The 26,824-nt window shown below is 39.0% G+C and overlaps 2 protein-coding genes across 3 annotated transcripts; both read left to right on the top strand.

The window, feature by feature from the left end:
- Positions 1-2,400: 2,400 nt before the first annotated feature.
- LOC117254044 (5-hydroxytryptamine receptor 3A-like) lies at positions 2,401-11,064 on the top strand. Its single transcript, XM_078169122.1, has 9 exons — positions 2,401-2,455; positions 2,897-3,057; positions 3,172-3,216; positions 4,867-4,973; positions 6,923-7,092; positions 7,840-8,000; positions 8,509-8,719; positions 9,388-9,597; positions 10,760-11,064. Exons 1-9 carry the CDS (start codon positions 2,401-2,403, stop codon positions 11,062-11,064), a joined length of 1,425 nt encoding a protein of 474 aa, XP_078025248.1.
- A 5,496-nt stretch (positions 11,065-16,560) lies between these two features.
- LOC117254297 (5-hydroxytryptamine receptor 3A-like) lies at positions 16,561-26,058 on the top strand. Of its 2 annotated transcripts, XM_033622473.2 has the most exons (9): positions 16,561-16,629; positions 18,030-18,190; positions 18,290-18,334; positions 20,187-20,293; positions 20,546-20,715; positions 20,950-21,110; positions 22,143-22,353; positions 22,448-22,657; positions 24,246-26,058. In XM_033622473.2, exons 1-9 carry the CDS (start codon positions 16,575-16,577, stop codon positions 24,539-24,541), a joined length of 1,416 nt encoding a protein of 471 aa, XP_033478364.1. In that variant the 5' UTR covers positions 16,561-16,574; the 3' UTR covers positions 24,542-26,058. The 2 variants fall into 2 exon arrangements, with proteins under 2 accessions (XP_033478364.1, XP_078024965.1); XM_078168839.1 differs by lacking the exon at positions 18,290-18,334.
- The last annotated feature ends 766 nt before the right edge of the window (positions 26,059-26,824 follow it).

The raw sequence follows: 26,824 nt of genomic DNA, 5'->3' as shown, positions 1-26,824 counted from the left end.
TTTGATGGAAGAGTTTATCACAGTGATACTGATTACCAACAAAAGTTTGAAAGGTTGACAATTTACAGTTTTTTAATTTAATCTTTATTTTATTTTATATACTTTATTATTATTATTTTCTTAATAGTTCTTGAGTGAGTTCTGGAGATGATAATATTCTCCTAACGTTAATCTGAATCTACCCTTGATAAATCTATGTTTATCAAATCAGTGTGTTCGGATGTGAATTATTTGGCTGCAGTACTGGCACTATCAGTCCTGGTTTGGGACCCTGCTATTATTATTACTCATACAAAATGCCCAGAGACAGAGTGATACTTTGACTGCTAGTTCACAGCTACTAACACTGACAATGCTTAAGAATTGGGAGGGCATCCTGAATACAGCAAATGGAAGTGTTGATGGTTTTTTTCTGAAGAAAATGGCTCTTGTATCTGATGAGTATCCAACAGTTTTTTTTCCTTTTGTCTGATATCTTTTCTTTCTAAATTCAGGCTTTATTCAGCCTGTATTCTTAGGTTAGGTAAGGGTTTCCCATAGGTGCTGTCTATAATGCCATTTTAAGAAGCATTTTGTTGCTGATAGTGTTTTATTTATTTATTTATTTTAAAATGTAATTTAATTTTATATACTTTATTAATCCCCAAGGGGAAATTCAATTTTCACTCTGTTTGTCAATTACACACAGGTCCGAACACACACATGCACAAACAGGACCTATACATGCACTAAGTGGAGAGATGTCAGAGTGGGCTGCCCATGACGGGCGCTCCAAGCGCTTGGGGGGTTCGGTGCCTTGCTCAGGGGCACCTCGGCAGTGCCCAGGAGGTGAACTGGCACCTCTCCAGCTACCAGTCCACGCTGTAACCCTTTTTCAAATGTGTGCAAATGGTGGTCAAATACCTACTGCATGGAAAAAATTATCTCATTAACTTTAGACAAACTGGACAAACTTTTATTGATGATTTTAAACTTTTTAACAAACAGACTGCAGCAGGTCTTTGTGTATGGACGCATGTCCTCCGTTATACAGTCAAACACAGGCTCTCCCCAGGGCTGTGTCCATTCTCCCCTGCTTTTTATTCTTTACACAGACAGCTGCAGATCCTCTCAAGAAAACAGCTGTCTTGTCAAGTTTTCAGATGACACAGTCTTACTGTCTCTTCTTCAGGGCCACCAATCAAATCACGGTTGTGCCCTCCCTGAATTTGTCAGTTGGTGTGATGATAGCTTCCTCGACCTAAATGTGTCAAAAACCAAAGAAATGATCATAGATTTCAGGAAATCCAGTGTCGACCCCAAACCAAGCACTATCCATGGTGAAGAGGTACAAATAGTACAAACGTACAAATACTTGGGCACTGTGTTTGACTCACAACTAAAATTCAGTGAAAACACTGACAGCATTGTAAAGCAAGCAAACCAAAGGATCCATCTGCTGAGGAAACTCAACTCCTTCTACCCACATGCAAGCTTGTGGCTGATCCTGAACAATTTGTCTGCTACATGTTTAGCAACCTCTATGACGTTAGACAATTTTCGTTTGTATCTAATGACGTGGCTCTTGCTCAGTGACGGCTAAAACTAGTAACATCAACATCTTTATTGGCACAATGACTACAGCATACGTACGACTTATGCTGTATGACCTGATGGACAAGTTAGGGGAGAGGTGTATGTATTCGGACAGACAGTGTGGTTTTCATCTCAAAGGCAGGAGACTGGGTTCCAGAGACAAGTTCCTTTTTAGGGGAGCTTACAGACGAGATTAATGGGGACAGAGGAGGCGATGACCACATTGTAGAGTTTGTGTCAGGTGGTCGAAAATGTTACGCTTATTGTATGCTGCAAACCAAGACACAGTTAAAATGTAAAGGAACCACCCTTACCCTCTTCAGTTGACTCTAACTTGTCTGCGGGCAGAGATCTCCAGAACTGATGAATAACAAATTCTTCAGCAGACGACTGGTGCTATATTGTACTTTTTAAATTGGTTGTTTTATGTTGTTATTTATATTCTCAGGTCTCCATTGAAAATGAGATCTCTATCTCAACAGTATTTGCCTGATTAAATAAAGGTTTATCTAAATGAGTGCAGAGCAGAAGTTTATAAACAGCTGATTAGATTGCATAGATATACACTGTAGGGAATTTCATTCATTGCTGCTTTGTTTGGGGCAGCATACATTAACTTTTTCTTGCAAGAACAAACTCATTGTTTAATCCCTTTTCTTTGATGTGGCAGCACTGTTATTTTGACAAACAGGACATGCATGCAAATAATCTAGTTGTGAGTTAAGTTGGGCCACTCAAAAACAAGGTACACCACTTCATCTGACTCTTGGCATTTTGCTTTGGAATTGGTGGAGAAGGGTAAATGCTTGAGCTGACACAGACAAGATGACAGAGGTGAAGACAATTGGGCTCATCTCCATCTGCTTTTCACTGCTTCACGGTAAGAAAGAAAGAATTTTGACTATCTATAATGATAAATTTACAATACAAGAAAAGATTAGTGGAAGATGATCTGTTAAAAGCTGTTGGAAACAAATTTCATTGGTAATCCTTTAAGAAACTTTAACTTTTAAGATTTGCTGTAAGAAATTACAAGCAAAGTTGAAAAACAAACAAATCTGAGTACATGTTTGTGTCTTTGCTCACTCTATATTCAGTAAGCAAGAGGGAAACGACATAGTAGTGTTTAAAATTATGATAGTTGCCTTGAATTTGAAGTGGATTAATGTATGAACCATGTAGTTGTTATGAAACATTTTGTTGAACGGTTTATGAGGTCTTACTTTATTCTGTACAGCATTCAAAGAACTGCAAATACGTACATCAATTTGGGCTTTCTCATTAATTTAGATTCTTTTTTTGTTTCTGTTTCTTAACTCAGGTTTTGTTGCAGCTTTGAACTGCACCAGCCCAACTCCAGCAGCCTTGTTTGATGCACTTGAAAAGGACTTATTTTCTAAAAAACTAATAAAACCTGTAAAAAGTTTTTCCGATACACTGAACGTATCTATCGAAGTGACTTTAGAGGGAATTCTAGGAGTGGTGAGTTCATGGGTTGTACAAAATATATTCATGCTTGCACATAAACATGCAAAAAATTTTAATGACGGTTAGTGAATTTTGTTTGTCATTAAGAATCATGTGTCTCATTCCTAGAATGAAAAGGCCCAGTCCTTGACAACATTCCTATGGCAAGTCCTGGTAAGTTTTCAGAGCACTGACAAAAAAGAGAAAAAGATATCTTAAAAGAAATGTGAAGCGTTTCATCTTTAAAATCAAAAGAAAAGTAAAAATAATGCTGCTCTATTCAGCTGTTCCAGGGAACTAGCATGCACAATTGCAGGAACCTGAAATTGAAGTAGCGAAATGGATTTCAGCCAGAATTAATTTGATTAATTACACCTGTGCTTTTCCTACTGTGACAATTTAAAATGTCTTTCATGAAAATAATGTGTAGAGCGGCCAAAGGTTCTGTCTATAAACATACCCTTTTATGGTGCATACAATACTAAGCTATTTAAACAACCTGGTCTCACTCCAAAGGCATGGAAATCCAGCACTTGGGCAGTGACTTGCGGCGTCGGACACTGATGAAAAAGAGACGTCCTTTAATGTTGGCATGATGGGCACAGGTGTGAGGGAATTAATCAGCTGTGGGTGTGTTTCTTGACATGAGCCTGTGCATCATGTGTCATATATCCCACAAACGAACATACAGGGGAACAAGAAAACATAGGAAAAACCTAGAAAACTCAAACTCCCTACACAATAAAGGCTATTTACAAAATTATTTACCAAAAATGTTGATCTTATGAATGAACACATCGACCTTGCAGCTTTCCTCAAACCAGTATTTTGCCATCCAACAATGCATCATGTTTCAATACTTTACAGTTTTCCTATTATCTGTATCACTCAGCACCAAGTCCACTGGTTACAGCTGAAAACAAGCAACAGGTCATTTTCTCCTCTTCTGCTCATACTCGCCAGCAAATGAGGAACTGGGGGGTTCTGACAAAATACAACAAGAATATGGGTGGGGTGGATCTGCTCCACTCCCTGAATGCACTGTACCAAACCAAAATCAGATCAAAGAAGTGGTACCACTGCTTCTGTTCTGTTTCCTGGATATGATCATCTTGACCACCTGGCTGCTCTACCAAAGACATTGTGGAGGCAATGATATGAAGAAGAAGAAGGAACAAATGAGTATGTGTATACCTTTAAATCACACACCGCTGAAGGCCTTCGCAGAAGTGGAAAGAGTCTGGAGTGCAAGAAAGGTCATCCCAGTTCCTCCGTTGCTGGCTAGTATGACGAGAGGAGGAGAAAAGGACCTGCTGCTCCAGTTCCAGGCCTTGATCTGGATGCTACAGCCCACTGGATGATTATGGCTGAACAAAAGTACCAAGGTGCCCATCAGGTACAACAAAAAAGCCACGTAGTAGTACCCTGAGGCAACAAACCAAAATCTGGTTCAGGGGGTTGAAGTGGGGTCAAATTTCATGATCGATATATTTTCAGAGACCTCCAAAACACCCAAAAAAGTTACTTTTCTTCTCCCCAAAAAATAAAAAGCCATGCTATAGAGGGTTATCTCTATTTTTATGACTGAAACAAAACCCAGAAGTTCCAGTTTCACTTTGGCTCTATATGGCAAAGAGGAAGAAGACATTTCAGCCTTTGACGACACTGAAAATATTTGTTAATAGGATCCATATATTGTTTGTTGTGGTCTTTCCCTGGTATTTATTGACAGTAATACACTATAGAATGCCAGACTTATCATTTAAATCAAAGTATATCAAGTATGAAGTGACACAGTTAAAATGGTTGTTGTTCACTCTGCAGGAGTGGGATATAGCAGGTCTGAGCTGGGATGAGAAGGAATGTGGAGCTACAAGAATCTCTGTCCCTCGAGAAAAGCTTTGGGTCCCAGACATCATCATCTCAGAGCTGTAAGTTAAAACTATGTTTAGTAGCCTCTGATAATAATGAGAATAAGAAGGAGAAGAAGATAAAGGAGAAGAAGAAGAAGAAGAAGAAGAAGAAGAAAATCAATATATTTATATGGGACTTTTTAAACCTTAGCACAAAAGCCCCGTTTCCACCAAACACTTTCGGTATGGTACCTTTGGGACCAAAAGTAACCCTTCAGGCATGGTACATAGACCCTAATATTTCCACCGCAAACAGTACTCTTAAATGTGGGCGGGGTTGTTGTCACTCACTGCTCTGTTCAGCACTTGCTGTATTTCCTCATTACCGGTGACACAGAGGGAAGTCTGCAACTCGTCCACAGAATGAGGCTGCTCGCCCACATTTTCAGAACAATATAAAACAGGTTGCAGTGAGAGTCTCTCTCCATGGGATATTTGAAAACAGCAAGTTTGTGCATTTAGTCCTTCTAAGGGAGGGATCACACCGAGATGAAACGCTAGAAACGCAACTCCAGTAAAACCATTGTTTTCCTATGAAACGGCGCGTCTGACCGGCATTCAAGCGTCTTTTTAGACGGCCGTTTTTTCGGGTCTTTTTAGACGCTTCTTTTTAGATGCGCGTAGGCGCTGAAAAGTTAAATTATTTTCAACTTTTTTGAGCATCAGACGGCAGTAGCTAGTGCGCACTGAATAAGTGCTTCCAGCGTTTCAAGCGTCTTTGAAGCATCCGCGTCTCTAGCATCTCATTTCTGTGTGATCACCCCCTAAGGCAAGCTCGGGGGTTTAGAGTTGCCTGACCCCACAGGAACGACGCTCCATGATGCTTTCTTTTTTCCCGGAGTGAGGATTAGGCTATATACCACCCCTGTCAAAAGTAATATAAATGCTTGAAGATCCACTCATTACTAAAAGTCTATGTCATATACAAATTAAAGTAATGGTCAAAGTTGTTGCAGTGGAATTTAAGGTGTGTTGATGGATTAATGTCGTTAACTCATGCAGTGAGTAACATTTCAAGTTAATGTTCCACCTTAAAAGTCGCCAGCATTCAGCCCAGTATATTAAGTTATTTTTTTGATCCAACAGCAGCTGCTGCGAGAGGCAGCAAGACATTCTTTCATTTTATAGTTACAGTCTATTAATAAACTCTCCATGGTATGAACATTGGTTACATGAGCTTTAAAACCAGCCACTGCTCAGCCCTGAGCAGAGTGACCGTCTGCTATTGACCAATCGACGGACTGCAGTGTTCACAGCTCCACCTCTTAGTACCAGATCTGTGCGCTACAGTAGGTACCCCAACAGAGGGGGGACCAAAAATGGGGACGGTACAGAACGGTTCCTTTGGTACCATCCACAATTTTTCACAGTGGAAATGGAAAAAAAAAGTGTACCAAACTGAACTGACCTGTACCATACTGTACTGCTTGGTGGAAACAGGGCTTAAGAGCTTTCAAGATTAAAATATGTCATACAAAGCAGATAGAATGCCAACATACAAACAAACTCTTGAATTTAAAACAGTAAAAGTGCAAAATATATGGAAATGGTTATACAAATAGTGACGTGGTCAAACTGAAACAAGCACACTTTAAATATGCGATGACAATAAGTAAAAATAACTTGAAAGTAAACTTGTTTATCTTGAAAAAACAAAAGGAATCACACCATCAGTGGACCTTATCCCCTATCTTGCAGCACTTTTTTCTGACTTTATAGCTGTTGTGCTGTTTTGGGTACTAATTTGGGTAATTACTTTGGGTAGTAATTTATCTTTTCTATTATCCTATCTATTAATATAATTGGCTTGATTATAAATATGGTAACAACACAAACAAGAATTGTGCCCAGTTTTAAATATTTTGTGTTTTATGAGTTAGAGAAACTATCTGCGTCACCTGAGTGGAAAATTAATTACTTTAACGTGTAATTTAAATTTTTCTTTTTTCTATTTTATTCTTTTCCAGCGTTGATGAGGACAAATCTCCCCAAACTCCCTACGTCTATTTATACAATACAGGTCGTGTCTATGATGATAGGCCACTAACAGCGGTCAGCTTTTGCCAATTAGTAATCTACACTTTCCCCTTCGACATACAAAACTGCTCGCTGACCTTTGGACCATTTTTACACTTTGGTAAGTCTGCCGAAAAACACAGCTCAGTCGGTAGAAGAAAATGTTGGCACTGTATATCTCTGCAAAGATAATATGCTACGTTTGTATGTTTTATATGTATCATGTGAACGTTTGTAAGGTGATATAATATTTAAGCTGAAGAGCTGCAGACTACTGTTCTGGACCAACAACAACAAAAAAGGTTGTGATTAAATGAGTCATTGCTATGTTCACAGCTGCTTTATGTAGCAACACGTCAGTGTTTCCAGCAGCTTTTTAGACAGTTTTTTAGCCTCTCTTCCAAATCCCATATTCATATAAAACAGGACCAAGATCAGTCGATAGTGTAATAAAATGACTAATTAGACAAAAATGATTTGGTGTAAAGTAAGGTGAGTAAAGTTTTTCAAATCTATGATCTTTGATCACTTTTTACTTTGCCGCTTTCCCTGCTGAGATTTGGTCCCCATAACCATTATAATTCTGGCAGGTTTGTACTTGGAGTACAATGAAAAATGTCACTTTTAAGTTTAAGAGTTTAATTAATTTTTTTTTGCACTAATTATACATTTTCAATAATGATACCTGAATACTTTACACAAGAGTCAAATGAAATTTCAGAAGGATTAAATTCATTACTTTAAATATCTCCAGGCTTGAACTTTTGTGAACACAGCTTTGCTCTATTCATGTACAGGATACCACAAGATACATTTCACACAGACTGGGCATCTATCATGGACAAACTTTTATTTTATTTTATTCCAGCTGAAGACATAAAGATGATTGAAAAGCTCACAGCTGCAGAGATCCTTGAGGAGTCCAGACAAGTGATGCAGACCAGAGGAGAGTGGGAGCTGGTAGATATCGAACAAGCTCAAACTACCCTTGAAATCACTGCTGGAAGTTACTCTGAGATCAAATATTATGTAAGCTATTTTATTTTATTGTGTATTCACATGATGAATTATTTATCTGTTTAACATCACTTTTTAATTGTGACACATTAAGAAACCAGGTGTAGAATTTCTATGTGAATTTTTACTATTTATACAATTATTTTTGGAAAGGTCAAAGTGATAGGATACACTAAAAAGTAAAGCAGTAAAACAAAATCTGCCAAGATGAAAGTTGTTTTGTTTTGTTTTTTCTTTCTTTGTTTAATTTTTAAGATTTTAATGTAATGGATGTCCTTTCAGTGGAAAAATTTTCATAGTGGAAGCATATAAACAGAGAACAAATGGGAACTGATTACTGATCCTTGGGGAGCACCAAAGGTCTGAGTGACCACCAAAAAAAAAAAAGCCTTAGAAATCACAACACAAGAAGTTTTATAGGGGGTGGTGGAAGTGTTTTCTGTTCTCAGCAAAGGTCTCATTTCACTATTGTAAAGTCTCACTAAAACCTTGAGCCTTTGTACTTGTTTTTCATCCCAAGATCATTTTGAGACGTAGGCCAATCCTCTATGTGGTAAACCTCCTGTTGCCCAGCTGCTTCCTCATCACATTGGACCTCTTCAGCTTCCTGCTGCCTCCCCAAAATGTGGACCGCTCCTCCTTTAAGATGACCCTCATCCTGGGCTACACCGTTTTCCTGCTCATCATGAACGACCTGCTGCCAACCACTGGAAATATAACACCTCTAATGAGTGAGTGACACCTGTCGTACAGTATAAGTAGATTTAAATTAGCCAGCAACAGCTCTTGTTGAGCTGAAGGCCATGCTATTTCTTTTACATTTGGACCAGATGCCATTGCTGCCTATAAATTTGCTCAGTCAGGATGTAATTTCAACCATTCAAATCAGAGGGGACAGGTGTTTCTGTTGTTTGGTTTATTCATGTGGATGATATTTTGTCAATACCATTTATATAAATGAGGGTAGGCTAAATAACAAAAGCACCCCTCTGTCTAATGCAATGCAGTTCAACAGCACCATTAATACATCCTCCAAAATGACCATAGAATTGAACCATCTCTCTAAAACAGTTTACCAAAACCTGCATTAGTTTTAGCTAGGTGTTCCTAGTAAATTAGCACCTACATGTATGTGCTTTCAGCCTCACCTCACATTTTTGTAAGGCTCTATAAATAGGAAATTACTGAGCCAACCCTGGCACATGTAGTATGCAATCTCCATATATCCACATCACAAGATATTGAGAAAATACTTGAAAGAGACCTTAATATTATGGCCATAACCCTAGTTCTCTAACTGCATGAGTGTGCTATGTGAAATCACTTACACCCTTGATTAAGTTTGAATGAAAAGTGTCTCTTTATGTCTTTTCACCCTTTTTCTGTTGGTTTCCTGCAGATGTTTTATTCTCAGTCAGTCTGGCTCTGATGGTGGCCAGCCTGTTGGAGACAGTGTTTATCACCAACATCCAGTTCAGCTCCAGCAAGAACAGCAAGGTGCCTCACTGGCTCAGTGTCCTTGTGCTACGATATCTAGCTGTTATTGTTTGTCTCCCTCCAAAAAAGAAGAGCAACCGCGTCACAGTCTCCCTTCACCAACCTGCTACAGGTACAGTGACATCATCATTTATTTTAAGATCATTATTTTATATGCAATTCAAACAAAGTTCTAATGATATTAATTGTTATTGAGAGCGACTTTGCAAGCACAGTGTGTAACAATACACTGATCACGAAGAATATAGTGATGTCGGGCTCTAACTTGACCACATGTTATTCAAAACACACGCCGTTCATCTCAAATGAAAGCTGAGACTGTTTCCACACGTATGCACCAAAGCACTCTACCAAAAACCATCAGAGAGCTACAGGCCAAAGAACAACGACAACAGAAATCTTTTCGCCAAAATACATTTGTAATATGTCTCTTACCTTATTATTTTTGCTGTTAAAAGTGCATTCTGCCGTTGATTCACGCTTCATTCCCGTATTACCAGATGTGGTCCGTCATTCAAATGAGTCCGGGCAGAAAAACTTGTTCCTGGGGAACCAAAACAATGACCACTCACAGCAGCTGACATCACCCCACAACGCGCTCTGCTGACTCTGATTCGTCTTACAGTGCTGTCAATCTCGTTTTGGTGGGTATAGTGTCATTCTATTGGCTCTAACAAATCAAACAAGGTGTCAATCACTCAAATCGGCCAAGCCGTCACGGAGATACGGGCCTCCAAAGCTCAGAATAGAAACTCAGGTTCAAATGTAGTAGGTGTATATTGGTCAGTTTGGAGTGGGAAATGGAAGAAAAAAACAAAACGGACAGTTGTATGTGTATATCCTAAATATCAGTAGGGATTTACAGAAACAAAAAATGAAAGATAGGATTGTACATGACAAAAATCACATGCAAACATGGTCCAATTTTGGAGAGCTCGCCTGTATTTTCTGTACTAAAACCTCTCTAATATTGTTCTGCTTCACTTTATCAGAATCAGCCTTTGCAGAGTTAATGTTCACATATTGTACTATGATTTGATAGAGGTTTAGAGCTGCTGCTGCTGCATCATTCCAAAGGGATACTCATCCTGAAAATGCTTTTTTTAAGGCAAACCTCAAAATGTTTCATTTGTACTGTGTGCCATCTTCATTTACTCTTCACGTATAACACATATACTGATATTTACACATCTTAACAAATCTCACAAGTGTTCCCTTTACCATGACACCAAAAGTCATGGTAATCATCGTACTCTAATCTTGATTTTTTTTTTTTTCCCCATATCCAGCAATGAATACTAGCATCATCTCCTCAAGCGATTTTCAGAGCATGCCTGGTCTGCCAGTGAACCCCCCTCCAGATCCCATCCTGGAGGAACTGAGGAGGCTGAGCAGAGATCTCGGGGCCATCCGCCTTCAGATGGACAAACACTTCCAGGAGAACAGTACATTACAGGAATGGCAAATGATCGCATTAGTCATTGACCGTCTGCTGTTTGGTTTGTACATTGTCTTCATCATGGTCTGCTTTATCACCATCTTAGCCATCTGGATAAAGAGTAACGCATATGTAGGTTGATTTAATGCAGTGTTTAACACCCCAACAGAGCACTAATTTGACTGCTAGTTCACAGCTATTAAACACTGACAAGGCTTGAGAATTGGGAAGGCATCCTGAATACAGCAAATTAAAGTGTTGGAAAGTTGGTTGTCACCTACAAGTAACAGATGTAGAAGCTGCTGTAGCCATCACCACAATGGGATGATCCACTCAGCGAGACCCTACTACCCCTACTGGGGTATTGCTCTGATGCCCCTATTAGGGCTTTGCATCTCCTATCTGAGGAGCTGGCCGGAGTCAGAGCTGCTAACACGTCTGGGTTCAGCCAAAGACCCTCAAGTCACATCTACATTTAAACTGGTTATTACACAGACTTGATGTAATGACCACATTCTGGATGTGATAAAGCTGTGGGATGTTTGGGATACTCGTCAGTAATCACATACCAGTTTATGGTTTAAATCAGGGATCTTCAACATTTTAGGCCAAAGACCCTGATAAGCTGAAAGAGAAATGGAGCATGGACTTTATATGTTGTATAAAGTTGCACCGCATATTAAACCAGCCAGATGGAGGTTGTCAGGCAGAGGGCCATATCAGCCTCAGGCTGCAGTCTTGACTTGTATTTGCTTTTCAAACAGGTGAGGGAGGAAACTCCACTGTCATAGTGATTAAGGTGTTGTAAAATGTATGTAAAAAGTATATGAACCATGAAATATGGGGAAAATACCATCTCACAGTGTTTGTCTGCTATTGTTTCTTTATATTACTCCATCCTGACTCCTCCTTCCCCACTTTCTTGGTGGTGATAATGATGTTTAAATTTTTATTTAACATGTATTTTCATATTCCTTGTCAGTTGATAATAAACAAAAAGGAACTTTACCAACTTATCAGTTGGCTGAAATGTTTTTGTTTTTTTTTTTGGGGGGGGGGGGGGGGGGGGGGGGGCTTTTTCTTATTTGTTGTGAGGGTCTGAGGACAGAGGGATGTGGTATGTTCTAAAGCCCTCTGAGGCAAATTGTGATTTGTGATATTGGGCTTCATAAATAGATTTGAATTGAATTGAAATTCATATGGCCCTAAAATAATTTCACAATACTTCAGGGTATGTATTTGCACAATAACAATATTCTTGATGATATGACAATTTAGTAAAAAAAAAAAAATATTACTTTAAGAAAATAAAATTTCAGCAAAATAATTAATTATTAACAGTAACTCAGATTCAGATTCTGTATACAATATTAGTAGATATATATATGTATATATATATATATATATAAATATATATAAACAGGTGATTTCTTCTATTTTAGCAAAATCCTAAATGATTGAGTTGTTATTTTTTCCACCTGCATCTTTATGCTCTGCCATTTCTCATCTCCTTTTTTAGCCGCATGTGTCACATAGGTTGACATTACCAAAGGTTTCTGACAAAATCACTCGATGACACCGACTCCTGTGTGCACACGGCGAGAGAGAAGAGACGCTGTGCTGCTGCCAGAGGAACCACTGAATGAGTTCCATCTGAGCAGTAAGTCACTAAAAGCGTCTCAGAAGTCCACCAGTTAAGGTGGTCAGGCATCTGATCAGGATGGCCTCTAAGTGCCTCCCCCTAGGGTGTCCTTCTGGGGGCACATCAAACCAGAAGGGTACTTCAGGGTTGACTGAGAGCCTGATTGAGGGATTATATATCTGGGCTGGGAACAACTTGGCATGCCCCAGGAAGAGCTCCAGAAATGTTGCTGGGAGGAGGGTCTCATTCTGAAGTCAACAAAATCTGGCACTTAGGCAGTGACTTGTGGCATAAGAGACTGATTAAAAAAGCTGTCCTTGAACATCGGCATGATTCCTGGCTGGTCACTGTTATAGTTTAATAGTGCTCGGCGGCGGCAGGGGAAGATGACATGACAAGAATGAAAGTGAAGGCGGCGAAGTCTGAGTAGGGTAGGTTGGAGTGGTGGTGGAAGGGTCCAGCAAACACCAACTTTCACCCGGGAGAAAACCCAGTTCTTTGTTCCTAAATTCAACCACGTGCATTAGTTGTTGAAGGGAAAAAAATGTCAGTCTGCATTGTTGTACTGACATTGTGCATGTATTTTGAAAGGGACAGTATGTAAATGGTAAATTTCCTGTGAAAACATAAGTTTATTTTGAAAGAAGACAATGTATGTAACACGCAGCACGTGACCCGGCGTCCCAGAACGTCAACAACAAACACCCAGGGTACCTTTCACGTTGTAGCTGGAAGTGGAAAGTCCATGAACAAATGTCGATATGTGATGAGGTCGGAGTGAGGATGGACGGATGGATGGATGGATGGATGGAATTTCCGTGTGAAAATCACTCTGCCCTGTAGGTGTCTGAAAGCCTGTACAAACTTGCTCACACGTTCACTTATAGTTTTTCTATTTGCTTTTTTCCCTGAGGCCATGAGCAAGAGAAGTCCAGGACTTTTCCTGAAATATGCAAAAGTAAGACACAAGAGAGACATAATCTGTCCTTCCTTTGCATCTAATATTCATGTCAATATATAATACAGTTACAAAAATCATCTCTAATGTGTCCGACAAACAAAAATGGTCGTTACTGCAAAATCTTTACCTAACATAGTGGTTCATTGATTATGTCAACAACTTGAGGAAGCAGGTCAGGTAGGTAAATCCTTGTTAAGTGTGAAAGAAGCGTGACTAGAGAATGTTGCCAGTGGGCTGCTGGAGTTTATTTGACGAACAGCTTCTGTGCTGTCACGCAAGTGGTTTTCCATAATGAAGCCAGCTAGTTACTGTAGTTCAACTTTTACCCCTATAGTTTTTTTTACTTTAAGTGAAGATTATCGTAGCGGGCCATGTGTTGGAAGGGAAGAGACAGAGGACAAGATGAGGAGACTGAGAGATAAAGGAAGAGACAAGGTGGTTGAGATGGGAGAGAAAGGTACCTCCCCATGTGTCCAGGACAGGATTAGCGTTATGTCCGTGTGCTGTTCAACACAAATCAAAACTGATCCAATTCAAACAATGTCCTTTTCACAGAGATATATATCACCTTTGATAATAACAGTGGTTTGGAATTTACCTTTAAGCTTAATTTAAAAACAAACTCTTCATCAGTTTGTAAGAACTGAAGAAGTCTCTTGGATGAGAGGCGAGACATCTCCAAGAAACTCAAGCAAGTCCAGTTGCCTATGACATAGCACTTATGATAATTATAATGCTTCAATATAGCCTAGTAGTATTGTATAAATAAATTACTGTTTAACAGATTCAGATTCAGACAACTTTATTAATCCCACTCGGGGCTATTTATCTGAACAGCTTGCCTTGCACACATACTATAACCAGAGTTGGGTATAACGCGTTACAAAGTAATGCGTTAGAGTACTTTGATTACTTTTTGCAGTAACGAGTAACCTAACGCGTTAGTTTGCTGTTTGAGTAATCCAATTCTTGAGTACATTTTCAAACAAGCCATCAGTTACTTCCGTTACTTTTAGAACACTGGTCCTTCAGCTCCGAAACAGCAACGACTGTCTTTTGGTTCTAATAACAGAGATAACGTTAAACCTATCAGTCCAAAAGAAGCCACGAAGCTTGTGGCTCGCTACGTGGTAGAAGAAATGCTGCTATTGTCTACAGTGGAGACTAAGAAAAGGTGGAGGAGGACTCGCTGACAGACAGGTCAGACTCAGGACTTGCATTTTGCCTGGTACACACTACACGACTTTTCTGCCCGTTCTGAAAGTCACTATGTCACATTACACGATTGTGAAGTCATAAAATCGTGCCGTGACTTGCCCGACAGACATGACACACTACACGATGGTACTCACCAATTATCCCCGGTTGTCTTTCACGACGTGTGTGATGTCATCAGGTTATTCTTGTCCTATCTTTATTACTTTTTGAGTCACTGTCTGTTCATATGCCAGCCGAAATGTTGTTGTAGTCACCTAAAAAGCGTCAGCAGATGTCAGGAGCTCCATTTGTACCATACGCAAACATTCAAGCTACTGTATCCTCCACAACAAGTTCCTACAAATGTTTCACAATAAAAGCCTATTTAGAAAATGGAGGGATTCTCTCAGCCGAGGTTATAAGGGGCTTTTAATTTGAAAGAAATTCAAGAAGTCTTGAGTTTGAAATGTTATGTTAACTTTATAAAGACAATGGAGCGGATAAAAAGTAACGTTAAATATATGAACACACAGAGGGATTAATAAATAACGGACCGTCTATAATGTAGTTTGTTTCACATGAAGTTGGGAGCCTCTGCAGTTGTGGTGAGTAAAAGCCCCGCCGCTATTGGTTAATGTTATTACTTTATGTCCATCTCCATTATGAAGAAATAACATTGTTTGCTAGCTTGATTCTAATGACAGTACTCAGCGGGTTGACAAAGTGCTTCTGCTGTTTCACACCATCATTTCCGCCTTTTACTCTGTGTGGTAACATCCCTAGAGGAAATATTAAAAATGCTGGGGTGTTGTTGTCATACAGTTGTCTACGGCAGCAGATCGTTCTGTGTTTCTACTGGTCAAAGTGACGGCTGTGATGGGAGAATTGGATCTCAGTGAAGGGCAAGTGGTCCATAACTTTAATTTTGGAGACAAAAAATGTAGGCTTAGCGCCCTGTGGTCCATTGCCCAATAGGAAATGTAGAATACTCAAAAGTACTTTAAAAGTGCTTGAGTTACTTTTCTCAGGGAGTAACGCAGTAAAGTAACTGGTTACTTTAAAAAAAAAGTAACGCAGTAAAGTAGCCTACTTTGATTACTTTTAAAGTAACCCTTACCCAACTCTGACTATAACATACAATAACATGTAGACACATAAATAGATGAGTAAACATTTAAAAACCAAAAAAATAAAAAAAACTATGCCAAGGAGTTCAGTGGAATAAATAAATAATAATAACAGACAGGCTTATTACCAATAACACACATTTTGATTACGTTTATGTAGTACTGTTTGAGATTCATTTCTATAATTCAAAAATAGACACAAAAACTAAATAAAGAAGGTGTGCATAATTGTATTTATAATTATTTTTAATACAGTTTGGAAGGAGAGACAAATTTGAGTCACAGAGGGTGAGACAGATTGGATTTTAATGTTGTCCGTAGTGTGAATTTCCCTTTACTCAGACACTAAAATTAAACATTGTCCACATTCATTTTTAGATGTTTCATGACCATTTTAGCCTCTTCTGTATTTCCAGATTGTAGTGACAGATCATTTATGCTGCCACTCACCAACATAGTTTTATGGCTACGGTTGTCCAATTTTTGCTTTCCACACATCATAAAATGCACATATTTAGATCAGGGGAAATCAAAAAATTTTCAGACCTCACATGCAAGCTTAGTTTATTGACGTCATTATTTCCAACACCCTGCATGCAGCCATGCAGGAGTCAGCTCTGTTTGATTAGTTTGACAAACAAGACGTGTGTGTGTGTGTAAAAAGCCGTCTTCAAAGGAGATTAGTGGGACAAGTTGTGACAGCAGTTGAGCTGACACAGACAAGATGATAGAGATAAAGACACTCGGGCTCATTTTCATCAGCTTTTCATTGCTTCACGGTAAGAAAAAAAGAACACTGACTATCTACTGAATTAGCAAGAGAAAGATGTCTGCATGCTGGCAGACGCTTGGCTGTATTTCATAATGATGGTTGCCTTGAATTTTAAACATACATTGCACCTACGACTGCATGTGAGTTTTATAACAGCTTTGCGGCACATTCATGAATACTGTCATGAGGTGTTTGGGGAATTTGTACTGTTGGTGAAAAAGCAAAGGAAGACAATTTAAAGTTCTGAGAATCTAAAACCTTAAATCACATTCTTATCAAAAAGACTTAAAGCCTGTGGGAAGTATGATCTTACTGAATCAATGAACAACTTCCCTTAAAACAGAAACCAGTAAGTTACTGTAGCAAGTAAAAACAAGGGAGGTTCATCATATGTCAAGACTAAGAGTCATAAATCCTGTGATCAAACCACGGGTGCTGCATTTGTGCTGGTTAAAGTTCAAGTTGCTACAGGGCCCTAACTGAAGGTCTGTGTCCCCCCTTCAATCAGCTACAACCGCAAATAGAGTCTAATTCTGTGGGAAACACTGTTCAACATAAAGTTATTTTCAGAATGACTGATTTCACCAAGGATAACAGAGCTGGGCTATCCAACAATAATGTTAACTACAGAAGCTCAATGGTATAGTCAACTCATCTAACGCTAATGGTAAGTTAGCAAGTTAACTTTACGTTAGTCATGGTTATTTCATTAAAATGACAATGAATGAATGAATAAAAGTTTGATACATTTCCTCATCCATAAGCAAGATTTCTGCCCGAGTCATGTCAGATAGATTTTCATCAGCAATGGTGGTTGTTTAACAATAAAGAAAATAACTCCCATGATTCCATGCTACTCCGAGACAACATCAAAGTCTGTCTTTTGTCATTGCTTTGATCTAAAGGTGCCTAGCAGAAGAAATTAAATTCAGTGTAGGTTAAGGTAATTGCTTGTTGTAATATCAGTACTGTCCATATAATAATGTAATGTATCTGTACTAAGTATGATCAAACCTGTCTTTTTTATTTTTAGTGGTGGTATAAGTAGTAGTAGTATTGTTATTATTATCATTCTTCTTATTGTTGTTGTAATTATCATTATTTTGATTGTAATTATTATATCAATGTTCTGTTTTTTTTATTTATTTATTTTATTTTATTTTTTGCTGATATGTGTTGTAATGATATACACTGTGTGTTTGTGTTATCAGGGTGTATGGGCTTGATTTTGTATTTTTGGTCTCTTTCAGTGACTTATGTATTGTTTTTGTTCTGTGTTTATTGTTTTGTTTCTGTCATGTTGATATTTATGTTAATAAAAGAAATGTAGAAATAAAGTAAATGAATGACTAAATACATTTATTATAAACATGAGCTAAGATTTGTTCTTTCTGTATTTGAACTCAGGTTTTGTTGCAGCATTGAACTGTACCAGCCCAAGTCCTGAATCCTTGTTTGATGCACTTGAGAGAGAACTATTTCCTAGAAAACTACTGCGACCTGTAAAACGCTTTTCAGATACACTGAATGTATCCATCACTATCACTGTGGTGGGAATTTTAGAATTGGTGAGTCTATTAATGCTGACACACAAACGTGCATAACTTTCTCAACTAATTATATCGTCAGTGAATTTTATTTATAGTAAATATATGTCTTGTTCCTAGAATGAAAAAACCCAGGCCTTGACAATGTTCATTTTGCAAGTCCTGGTAAGTTTTCAAAGCACTAACAAAAGAGGAGTAAATTCAAAAATGTGTCTACATTTTGTTTAACAATAAGCACAATAAGAGGCCACATTAAACAGAGAAAGTATCTTCAAGAAATTTAAAAAGTCCAAACTGACGGTCTGTTTTTTATGTGTTTTCGTTAGAAAATTTGGAAAGGAACTCGTCATATTTCTCTCGCCTAAGGGATAAGGCTGTTGATATTATATAATGTGCCATAAAACAATCCAAACTGTCTGTGTCACTAAGCCCCAAGCTCATTGATTACTGCTGAAGATGTACAATCATAAAAACAGGTCACAAATATACTGAATATCTTCGATTTATATCCCGGCTATTATTTCCGTAAATCACTGAAATCACCAGGTCTATATTTGGGACAGGTGTCTATATGGGACAGTACATGGGAAGTACAATCAAATTGTTTATTTAAATCAGTATGAATATTACTTGCATAAAAATTAGACTTCAGATAATAAATCAGTTATGAATTATTCATTTGATCTAGCTCTGACAGACAGCGCATCAGAGAGAGTTACAGCACTTGGGGATTACGGCAACCAGCATACCAACACATCTGAGGACCCTTACAGTCTAAAGGAATATCAGGCGGCTAACTGAGACAGGCGTATATATGCCAAAATGTGTAGCCACAATGGGCTAGTAAAAGGGACTCAGCCTTTAATTGGGACAAGGCATTTTAATTAAGTTTTGCATAGTTTCAGGGGTGGGGGTGTGAAAATAACAATATTGTAACCCTAGTTCTAATAGGACGGTGTAGGTGTAGCCCTCTGGACCCTCAGTTCATTAAAAAAAAAAATGGATGGTGTTAAATTTTCTTCAGCTCCATTGTGATAAAAACAGAAATCCTTGTAAATGGGTCCCAGCATATCACGAAGCAGATACTGCCGTCTACTGGTTACCTGTCTCAGCACATGAAGCCTGTTGCAAGAAATCTTGGCGTCATGTCCGATAGTTATTTATGTTTTGAACAACATGGCACTAAGTTGAAATATTGCTAAAATAAGACCTATTTTAACTTTTAGAGATATAGAAACTATTACACATGTTTTTTTTTATCTCTTCACGTTTTGATTATTGCAACAGCCTTTATTCCTGCCTTTTTAAACCAAAAAGCCTTGCAACAATGAGATTGTACAGAACTCAGCTGCAAGGTTCTTAACCAAAACCAAGTAGAACAACCACATCACACCAGTTTTAGCCTCTTTACATTAGCTCCCTGTTTCTTTTAGGATTGATTTTAAAATCTTATTAATTACTTTTAAGGCTCCTCATGACCTGGCTCCAGACTCCATTTTGGACCTGTTAGTCCCTTATGAACCTTAACGTGGTTTGCGATCCACGGGCAGAGGTCTTCTGCTTGTCCCAAAGTCCAGACTGAAGACCAAAGGGGACAAAGCTTTTGCCACCAGGGCCCCGAGGCTCTGGAATGACCTACCCGAGGATATAAGGCCATCTGAGTCACTGGCTTCGTTTAAGTCTCTCCTAAAAATGTACTTCTATCGGAAAGCATATCCTGACTTTATCTGAGCTGAGTCTGTTTTATCGATATCTTATTGATTTTAATGCCCATTTATTATCCTGATTTTAGCTTTGGCCTTCTTTGTTTTATCTTTTACTAGATGACATTTTATGACATATTATATGTTTTACTCTTCACATGTTTTAATTGTGTTTAGTTTTATTGTACAGCACTTTTTAACTGTGTTTTGAAAGGTGCTATATAAATGAAGTTTATTATATTATTATTATTTATCAAAATGGTTGATTCTAATCTGCACATTACATCAGTGTTGTTCTGATTAACGTACTGTAGGAGTGGGATATAGAGGGACTGAGCTGGGATGAGGAGGAATGTGGAACTACTAGAGTCTCTGTCCCTCGAGAAAAGCTTTGGATCCCAGACGTCCAAATCCGAGAGTTGTAAGTAAAAATAATGTTCAATGTTCTGTAAACTTGTTTAGCATGCATTAGAAAACAAAAGGAATCACATCATCAATAGACCTCATCTCCTAGCCACCATTTTAGAAACAGCAAAAACAAGAACTGTGCCCAATTTTAAAAATTTGTTGATTAAATTAATTATTGACTACAGAAACCAAGGGAAAGAGTCAGCTTTGAACTATGTATGTGCAATTAAAGTTTTTTCATTTGTTTGTTTTTTGTTTTTTCCAGCGTGCACGAGGACGAATCTCCCCAAACTTCCTCTGTCTACTTATACAACACAGGTCATGTATATGATGATAAACCCATCAGAGTGGTCGCCACCTGCAAATTTGTAATCTACACTTTCCCCTTTGATATCCAAAACTGCTCGCTGACCTTTAAACCATATCTGCACGTTGGTAAGTCTGCCCAAAAACCAAAAACAACAAAATAAAATCTAAACTCCAGTAATCATGCATTTTTTATTTGTCAAAAAAAGTAGGATTAAATATATTAATTTGAATATCTTCAAGGCCTGAACCTCCATGAACTCACATTGTTGACAACTTTGCTCTACTCATGTGCACCACAAGCAACACTTCACACAGACTGGGCATCTAATAAGGACAAACTTTCCTGTGATTTTATTCCAGCTGCAGACGTAAGGATGATTCAGAGCACCACAGCTGCAGAGATCCTGGAGGAGTCCAGACAAGTGATGCAGATCAAAGGGGAGTGGGAGCTTGTAGATATCAAATCAGCTCCAATTAACCTGAAGATGACCAATGGAAGCAGCACTGGGGTCAAATACCATGTAAGCTTTTATTCTGTATTCACATGATGACTACTGATATTTATCAACTTAACATTACTGGATCCTAAAGAAACTGTATGTGGAATTTCTATCAGTTTTTTAACATAATTCATTTTCAGAGTTATTCAGATGAAATTCAGAGGAAGAAGTCATTTGTTATAGAAATAGACAATCCCAATGAAACTTGTAAAGCCCATGTGTTGTTTTCAAGCCAGTCAAGTCAGTATGCCAGATAAGAGTGGCAGGTAGTGTCAGTGTCACACTGACAAAGGAACAATATTAATTACTAAATGTAACTTAAGTCCACTGAGTACGAGACCTGCAAGTAAGGAGTAAGATGGTGCCTGGATGCAGTAAGAGATGTGACCAGATTATCATAGTTTGTAAAAATGCAGCCCAGTAAAGATAATTCATGCACAAGATGTACGTATATGTCAAGGACCTGATAATGAGCATTCCACTCTTGTTGGACTTGTTCATATGAGTCAACTGTCACTCTGTTTGTCACTGTTTGTAGAGATTTCAATCTGCAGAGTAGTTTATACACTTCACTGATAAACCAGGGGGTTATACACCAGGCATCATGATCAAAGAAAGTGTTACTCGTCATTACTCACACGTAGGTAGAGTAAGTAACAAGGGAGCTGAATAACAAAATAAGACAGAATGAACTACATGATATATATATATTAAAAAACAAGTGCATATATATATATATATATATATATATATATATTGGGGTGGCACGGTAATGTAGTGGTTAAAGCCCAGGGTGGGGGAACCCTTCTGTGCAGAGTTTGCATGTTCTCCCTGTGTCAGCTCAGGTTTTTTCCGGGTATGGAATGGAATGAAAAAAGGGGGGCCGAGGACGGATCCCTGGGGAGCACCAAAGGCCTGACAGGCCACCAACAAACAAAAGTTGTTTTCAGGGCTCAATATTCCTGGCAACTGTCTCATTTATTAATGGTAATTAGACTGACATTGTAAAGTCTTACTATAACCTGAAGCTTTGTGCTTTTGCCTCATTCCAAGATCATTTTGAGACGTAGGCCACTCCTCTATGTGGTGAACCTCCTGATCCCCAGCTGCTTCCTCATCACAGTGGACCTCTTCAGCTTCCTGCTGCCTCCCCACAGTGTGGATCGGTCCTCCTTTAAGATGACCCTCATCCTGGGCTACACCGTTTTCCTGCTCATCATGAATGACTTGCTGCCTGTCACTGGAAATGCAACACCTCTCATGAGTAACACCTAGGAGATTTAGTTTAACCAACTACAACTGAAATTGAATAAAATTTTCTATTTCTTAACAATTCCTGTTTTTATTGTTCTCTGCAGATGTCTTCTTCTCAGTCAGTCTTGCTCTGATGGTGGCCAGCCTGTTGGAGACAGTGTTAATCACTAATATCCAGTTCAGCTCCAGCCAGTACAGTGCAGCACCTAGATGGCTCAGTGTCCTTGTGCTACGATATCTAGCTGTTATCGTTTGTGTCCCTCCAATAAAGAAGAGCAACCGCGTTACAGTCTCTCTTCACCCACCTGCTGGAGGTACAGTAACATCATCATTATTTCTTTATCATTGATATTTCTGTCACTACATTTATTGTAATCAGAGTGTTGAGGATAGTGTGTTTTTTTCTATGCTTTCCAAAAGCAAAAACACAATAGCGATATATGCTGCAAACTCAAGCATTCTATCGGGTGCCGCCCTCTACTGGACTCTAGAGGTAATACTTCCATTGCTTTCACCCACTGAATTAGCTGGTAGCTGGCCAATCAGAACATGCCTATCCAAATACTTAAAGAGCCCACGGTATATAAGGCAGTACCACAATGCCGTCTGCCATCCACTGTTCTTTAGCAATCAGTGATTTGTCCACTGACCAGCTCTTTCCACAGATGAAAGATATGTGGTTGGATGCTTTTTTGTCTTCCACACCATGAGAGGGTCAGGGAAGCGAAATTGCATCTACTCTGCCCAATTTGTGTGTTGGCATATTACATGGCATGGCATGGCATTACATGGCATGGCATGGCCTCCATCAGCCGCACTGAACAGCTGTTTGTGTGCTTTGGTGATGGTGTGGCTGGTAAGGCCCTATCCAATAAACACCTTGCTAGATGGCATTCTCCCAAGCCTGCAGGCAGACAGGGACCCTCCCGCTGTGATCGGCACACACTCCACATGTGGTATGGTAGTGTCGGTGGCCTTTTTCACTGGGGTGAGTGTCAAGGACATATACGGCAGCCACATGTTCTACGCCCTGCCTGTTCAATCAGTTCTGTCTCTTGGTCATGACGGGCTCCTTTTTAGGATCTGTGCTCACCAGAACAACACAGGACTGGTGAGAGAGCACCTGACTCCCCTCTGGATGTGATAAACCAACATGTTTCATGCTCCTTGATGACCCGGAAAATGTGTGTAGAGTGTTTATTGCTTGTCTTTCAACCCCTGCAAGGTTAGGCCATGGCTCCACCCAGTTCAGCTGCCCACCACCTGGGTAGACCAGAGTCCCCTATTCGCCACTGCAGCAGCCTAGGTTATAAAAAAGTAGGTGGGCTACAGCAAGTAACCTTTAGACACTCAGGACCAGTGTGACTGGGTTGATGTTATGTCGCAACAGGGTGTTCATTTATCGGGCTCCACCCACTGTACCCACAGTAGAGGGCAGAGCCTGTGTGAGATTGTCGCTCCTATGCCACTCACTTAAGAGGGCTGGATGGCAGACAGCATTGTGGTTTTGCCTTACACACTGTGGTCTCCGCATGTACTCAGGTAGGCATGTTCTGATTGGCAGGCTAAGTTCATGCAGAATTTGGTGGGAGAATGGGTCCCCATGACTGTAGGAGAGTGTTACCCATAAAGTCCACTAGAGGGCTATGCCTGTTCTAATAGAGCTAGGGTTACAATAATGTAACCTTTGTTACATTATGTATTTACATAAAGTCAAAAGCAGATTGACTGTTTATATTTTAATTATCAGAATTAGTATTAATGCTGACTTTTAAAAAATGTTTCACTCACGCTGTGTATCACAGTATCACTTGATAGATAGATGTGACACACCATATACAACGCTCTCACTCTAATCTTATCTTTTTTTCTTTCTTTTTTTTTTTTTTTTTATATGTACAGCAATGAGTCCCATCACCATCTCTTCAAGAGATCTTCCGAGCGTCTCTGGTAATACACCTCCAGCGAACACCCCTCCGGTGCCAGCCCTGGATCAACTGAGGAAGCTGAGCAAAGATCTCATGGCCATCCGCCTCCAGATAGAAAAACACTTCCAGGGGAACAGTGCCTCGCAGGAATGGCAAATGATTGGGGCAGTCATTGACCGTTTCCTGTTCGGCTTGTACCTTGTCTTTATTTTGGCCTGCTTTGTCACCATTGTATGTATCTGGATCTGGAGTCAAGCACACATAGGTTGACCTGATGGAAAGGATTAATCACACAACTGACTTGATCATCAGCAAAAGTTTGACCAGTTAGCAGCTTACAGTTAGCAAGACAAAATTAAATAAATAAACAGCAGGGAAACAAAATGAAATGCAGAAAATGGCCAGTAAGAACAGCAGGAGGACCTTTTTCAATGTATGTATAGATACCAACTGTTTTTTTAGAGCAGACTCAGGGCAAAAAAAAACAACTGTGAACCAACCAATATTTATTTTATTACCTTTGTTTATTTGAGAGATTCTGATATACTGTAGATCCTGTATTTTAAAATGTCATGTGTACACTTCAAGCTTAAAGCACCAAAAAAGTATATTTGAAAAGCTCAACAGCAATGTCTCCTTCCATAAACCATAACAAGTTACTCAAGATAACCCACTGACCTTGCTATGAGCAGTTTCATGTAGGAAGTATTTTCCTTCTACAAAAATGCACCCACCAACCGTATTACCACACAGAAGGAAGCGTGCATGTACTCATAGACGAAAGGCTTTTGCTTGTGACAGCACAAAATGTAAACATTAATGGTGTCCTTTTCAGCTGAGCTTTAATGTTATCTTGTTCAGTGGGGGTGGACTGTCCCTTTAAAGAATCAAATCCAGTCAGAATCACTTACCAACAAGCATAGCTCAAGACACCCTAAGGTCCTAACCTTTATGAACGGACAGTCTCTCGAAGGTTGCAATGCTCCTTTTGAAAACAAAGCTCCATTCTACTGGAATAATTTTCCTTTTATTCGGAGATCTTTAATCTTTTTCTTCTGCTTTGGAGATCTTTATTTTTTCATCTTTAAATATGTTTAGGCTTTTGTCTGGGTCATTGTATTTGATTCTTTCTGTACAACAGATGAAGATGGGTAAGAGAGGGTGACAAGCTGTCTATATCTGTGTGTTTATAGTGTATGTTTTTCATGTAATGTTGTTTATTTGTCTTTTATGATTTTATATTTGTGTCTGTGAGACCTCATTTAAATAGAATTGCTATATCTCAAAGAGCTGTCCTTTCAATAAGTTCCTTATACACCACTGGAGAATGAGACAGGTTGTAACTCCCATAGATGGCAGTGTTGAATAAATAAAATGGCTGAGATGTCACCAAAGGTGTGGAGCAGTTCCTGTTTTTCCTGTTTCTGGCTACATCCCAAGTCCCTTAAAATTACTGCTAACCACCTTATCTAGCCACCTTATCTAACTGTTTAGTCCCACCCACTTAGGAAAACATTTAAGGAGTCAGGAGTTAGGAGCAAAGAGCATGGATACCAAGAGGCGAAGCTCCGTTGAATTTTTGCCAACAGCCACTAGGGGCGCTGCCGCCATTTTGGACTGTTGAGCTTGGACTGTTGCGCCCAGACAACATGCAAGATGTCAAGGAGAGAGGAGACAAAAAGTAAAAGAAAACAGTGTAGTGCAATTAACTGCAACAACTATCAGTGGAACACCCCGCACCTGGCCTTCCACCGTTTCCCGAAGGATCCCGACAGGTAAGAACTCCTGAGGTGTAAGTTTTAAAGTGTTTTAATATTAATTTAATATGCCAGTTTTGTTTTGTTATGTATAGCCTATACATATATATATATGGCCTCTTGGACCATTTATGTCAGAACTGATTACTGCTTTAGCATTAAAATATATCATATTAAAATAGCATATATTATTATTATTATTATTATTATTATTACTGTCCCCGTACTGTACAAACTGTAAATAAATCTTTATTCCTGACTATGTGACGTCGCCATTAATGTGTTTCTTCTTTTTTTTTCTTTTTTTTTTTTTTTAGTAGATTGGCTTATGGGGTGATTTTGAAGGAGTAATTAAGTTAATCTTCTCATAAGTGGATGTAATATGTAGAGATGCCATCTAGGCCGTTTTTCTTCGTTTCGTTTTTTTTTTAAAGTCTATATTTTGCTTTACAAAAACGTGAAAAAGCAGCTGTCACCAAGCTATCACGAGGTGGGTAGCATTGTAAGCATAATTAATAGCGATAGGCCTATACTTCAGTTTGTTTGTGTGTTTTTGTATGCAAGCGGGTCTGCTGCGGTCTGCTGACAGTCCAAAATGGCGGCGGTAGGACGAAACTATGGGCGAGTCTGTTGCTAACTCATCCACCGAATCTATCCCTCCAATCTATTTATGCAAAGATATAAAAAAGACATAAACTAATTCTGCTCCTTCTGTAAACAGGCTCCAGAAGATCTTTACCACCTCTTCTGGTCATGTCCCCACCTGCAGATTTTTTGGAACAATGTCACTACCTTC

The sequence above is a fragment of the Epinephelus lanceolatus genome, chromosome 6 (assembly GCF_041903045.1).
Source record: "Epinephelus lanceolatus isolate andai-2023 chromosome 6, ASM4190304v1, whole genome shotgun sequence".
Taxonomy (NCBI): Eukaryota; Metazoa; Chordata; class Actinopteri; order Perciformes; family Serranidae; genus Epinephelus; species Epinephelus lanceolatus.
This window is presented reverse-complemented; position numbering and strand designations above follow the sequence as displayed.

Excerpts from the sequence above, each read along its gene's own strand:
- LOC117254044 (XM_078169122.1), top strand. The coding sequence starts at position 2,401 with ATGACAGAGGTGAAGACAATTGGGCTCATCTCCATCTGCTTTTCACTG. Across the intron at positions 3,058-3,171 it reads TAGAGGGAATTCTAGGAGTG|AATGAAAAGGCCCAGTCCTT; the intron begins GTGAGTTCATGG and ends TCTCATTCCTAG. Across the intron at positions 7,093-7,839 it reads TGGACCATTTTTACACTTTG|CTGAAGACATAAAGATGATT; the intron begins GTAAGTCTGCCG and ends ATTTTATTCCAG.
- LOC117254297 (XM_033622473.2), top strand. The coding sequence starts at position 16,575 with ATGATAGAGATAAAGACACTCGGGCTCATTTTCATCAGCTTTTCATTG. Across the intron at positions 21,111-22,142 it reads GCACTGGGGTCAAATACCAT|ATCATTTTGAGACGTAGGCC; the intron begins GTAAGCTTTTAT and ends CCTCATTCCAAG. Across the intron at positions 22,658-24,245 it reads TCTTCACCCACCTGCTGGAG|CAATGAGTCCCATCACCATC; the intron begins GTACAGTAACAT and ends TTATATGTACAG.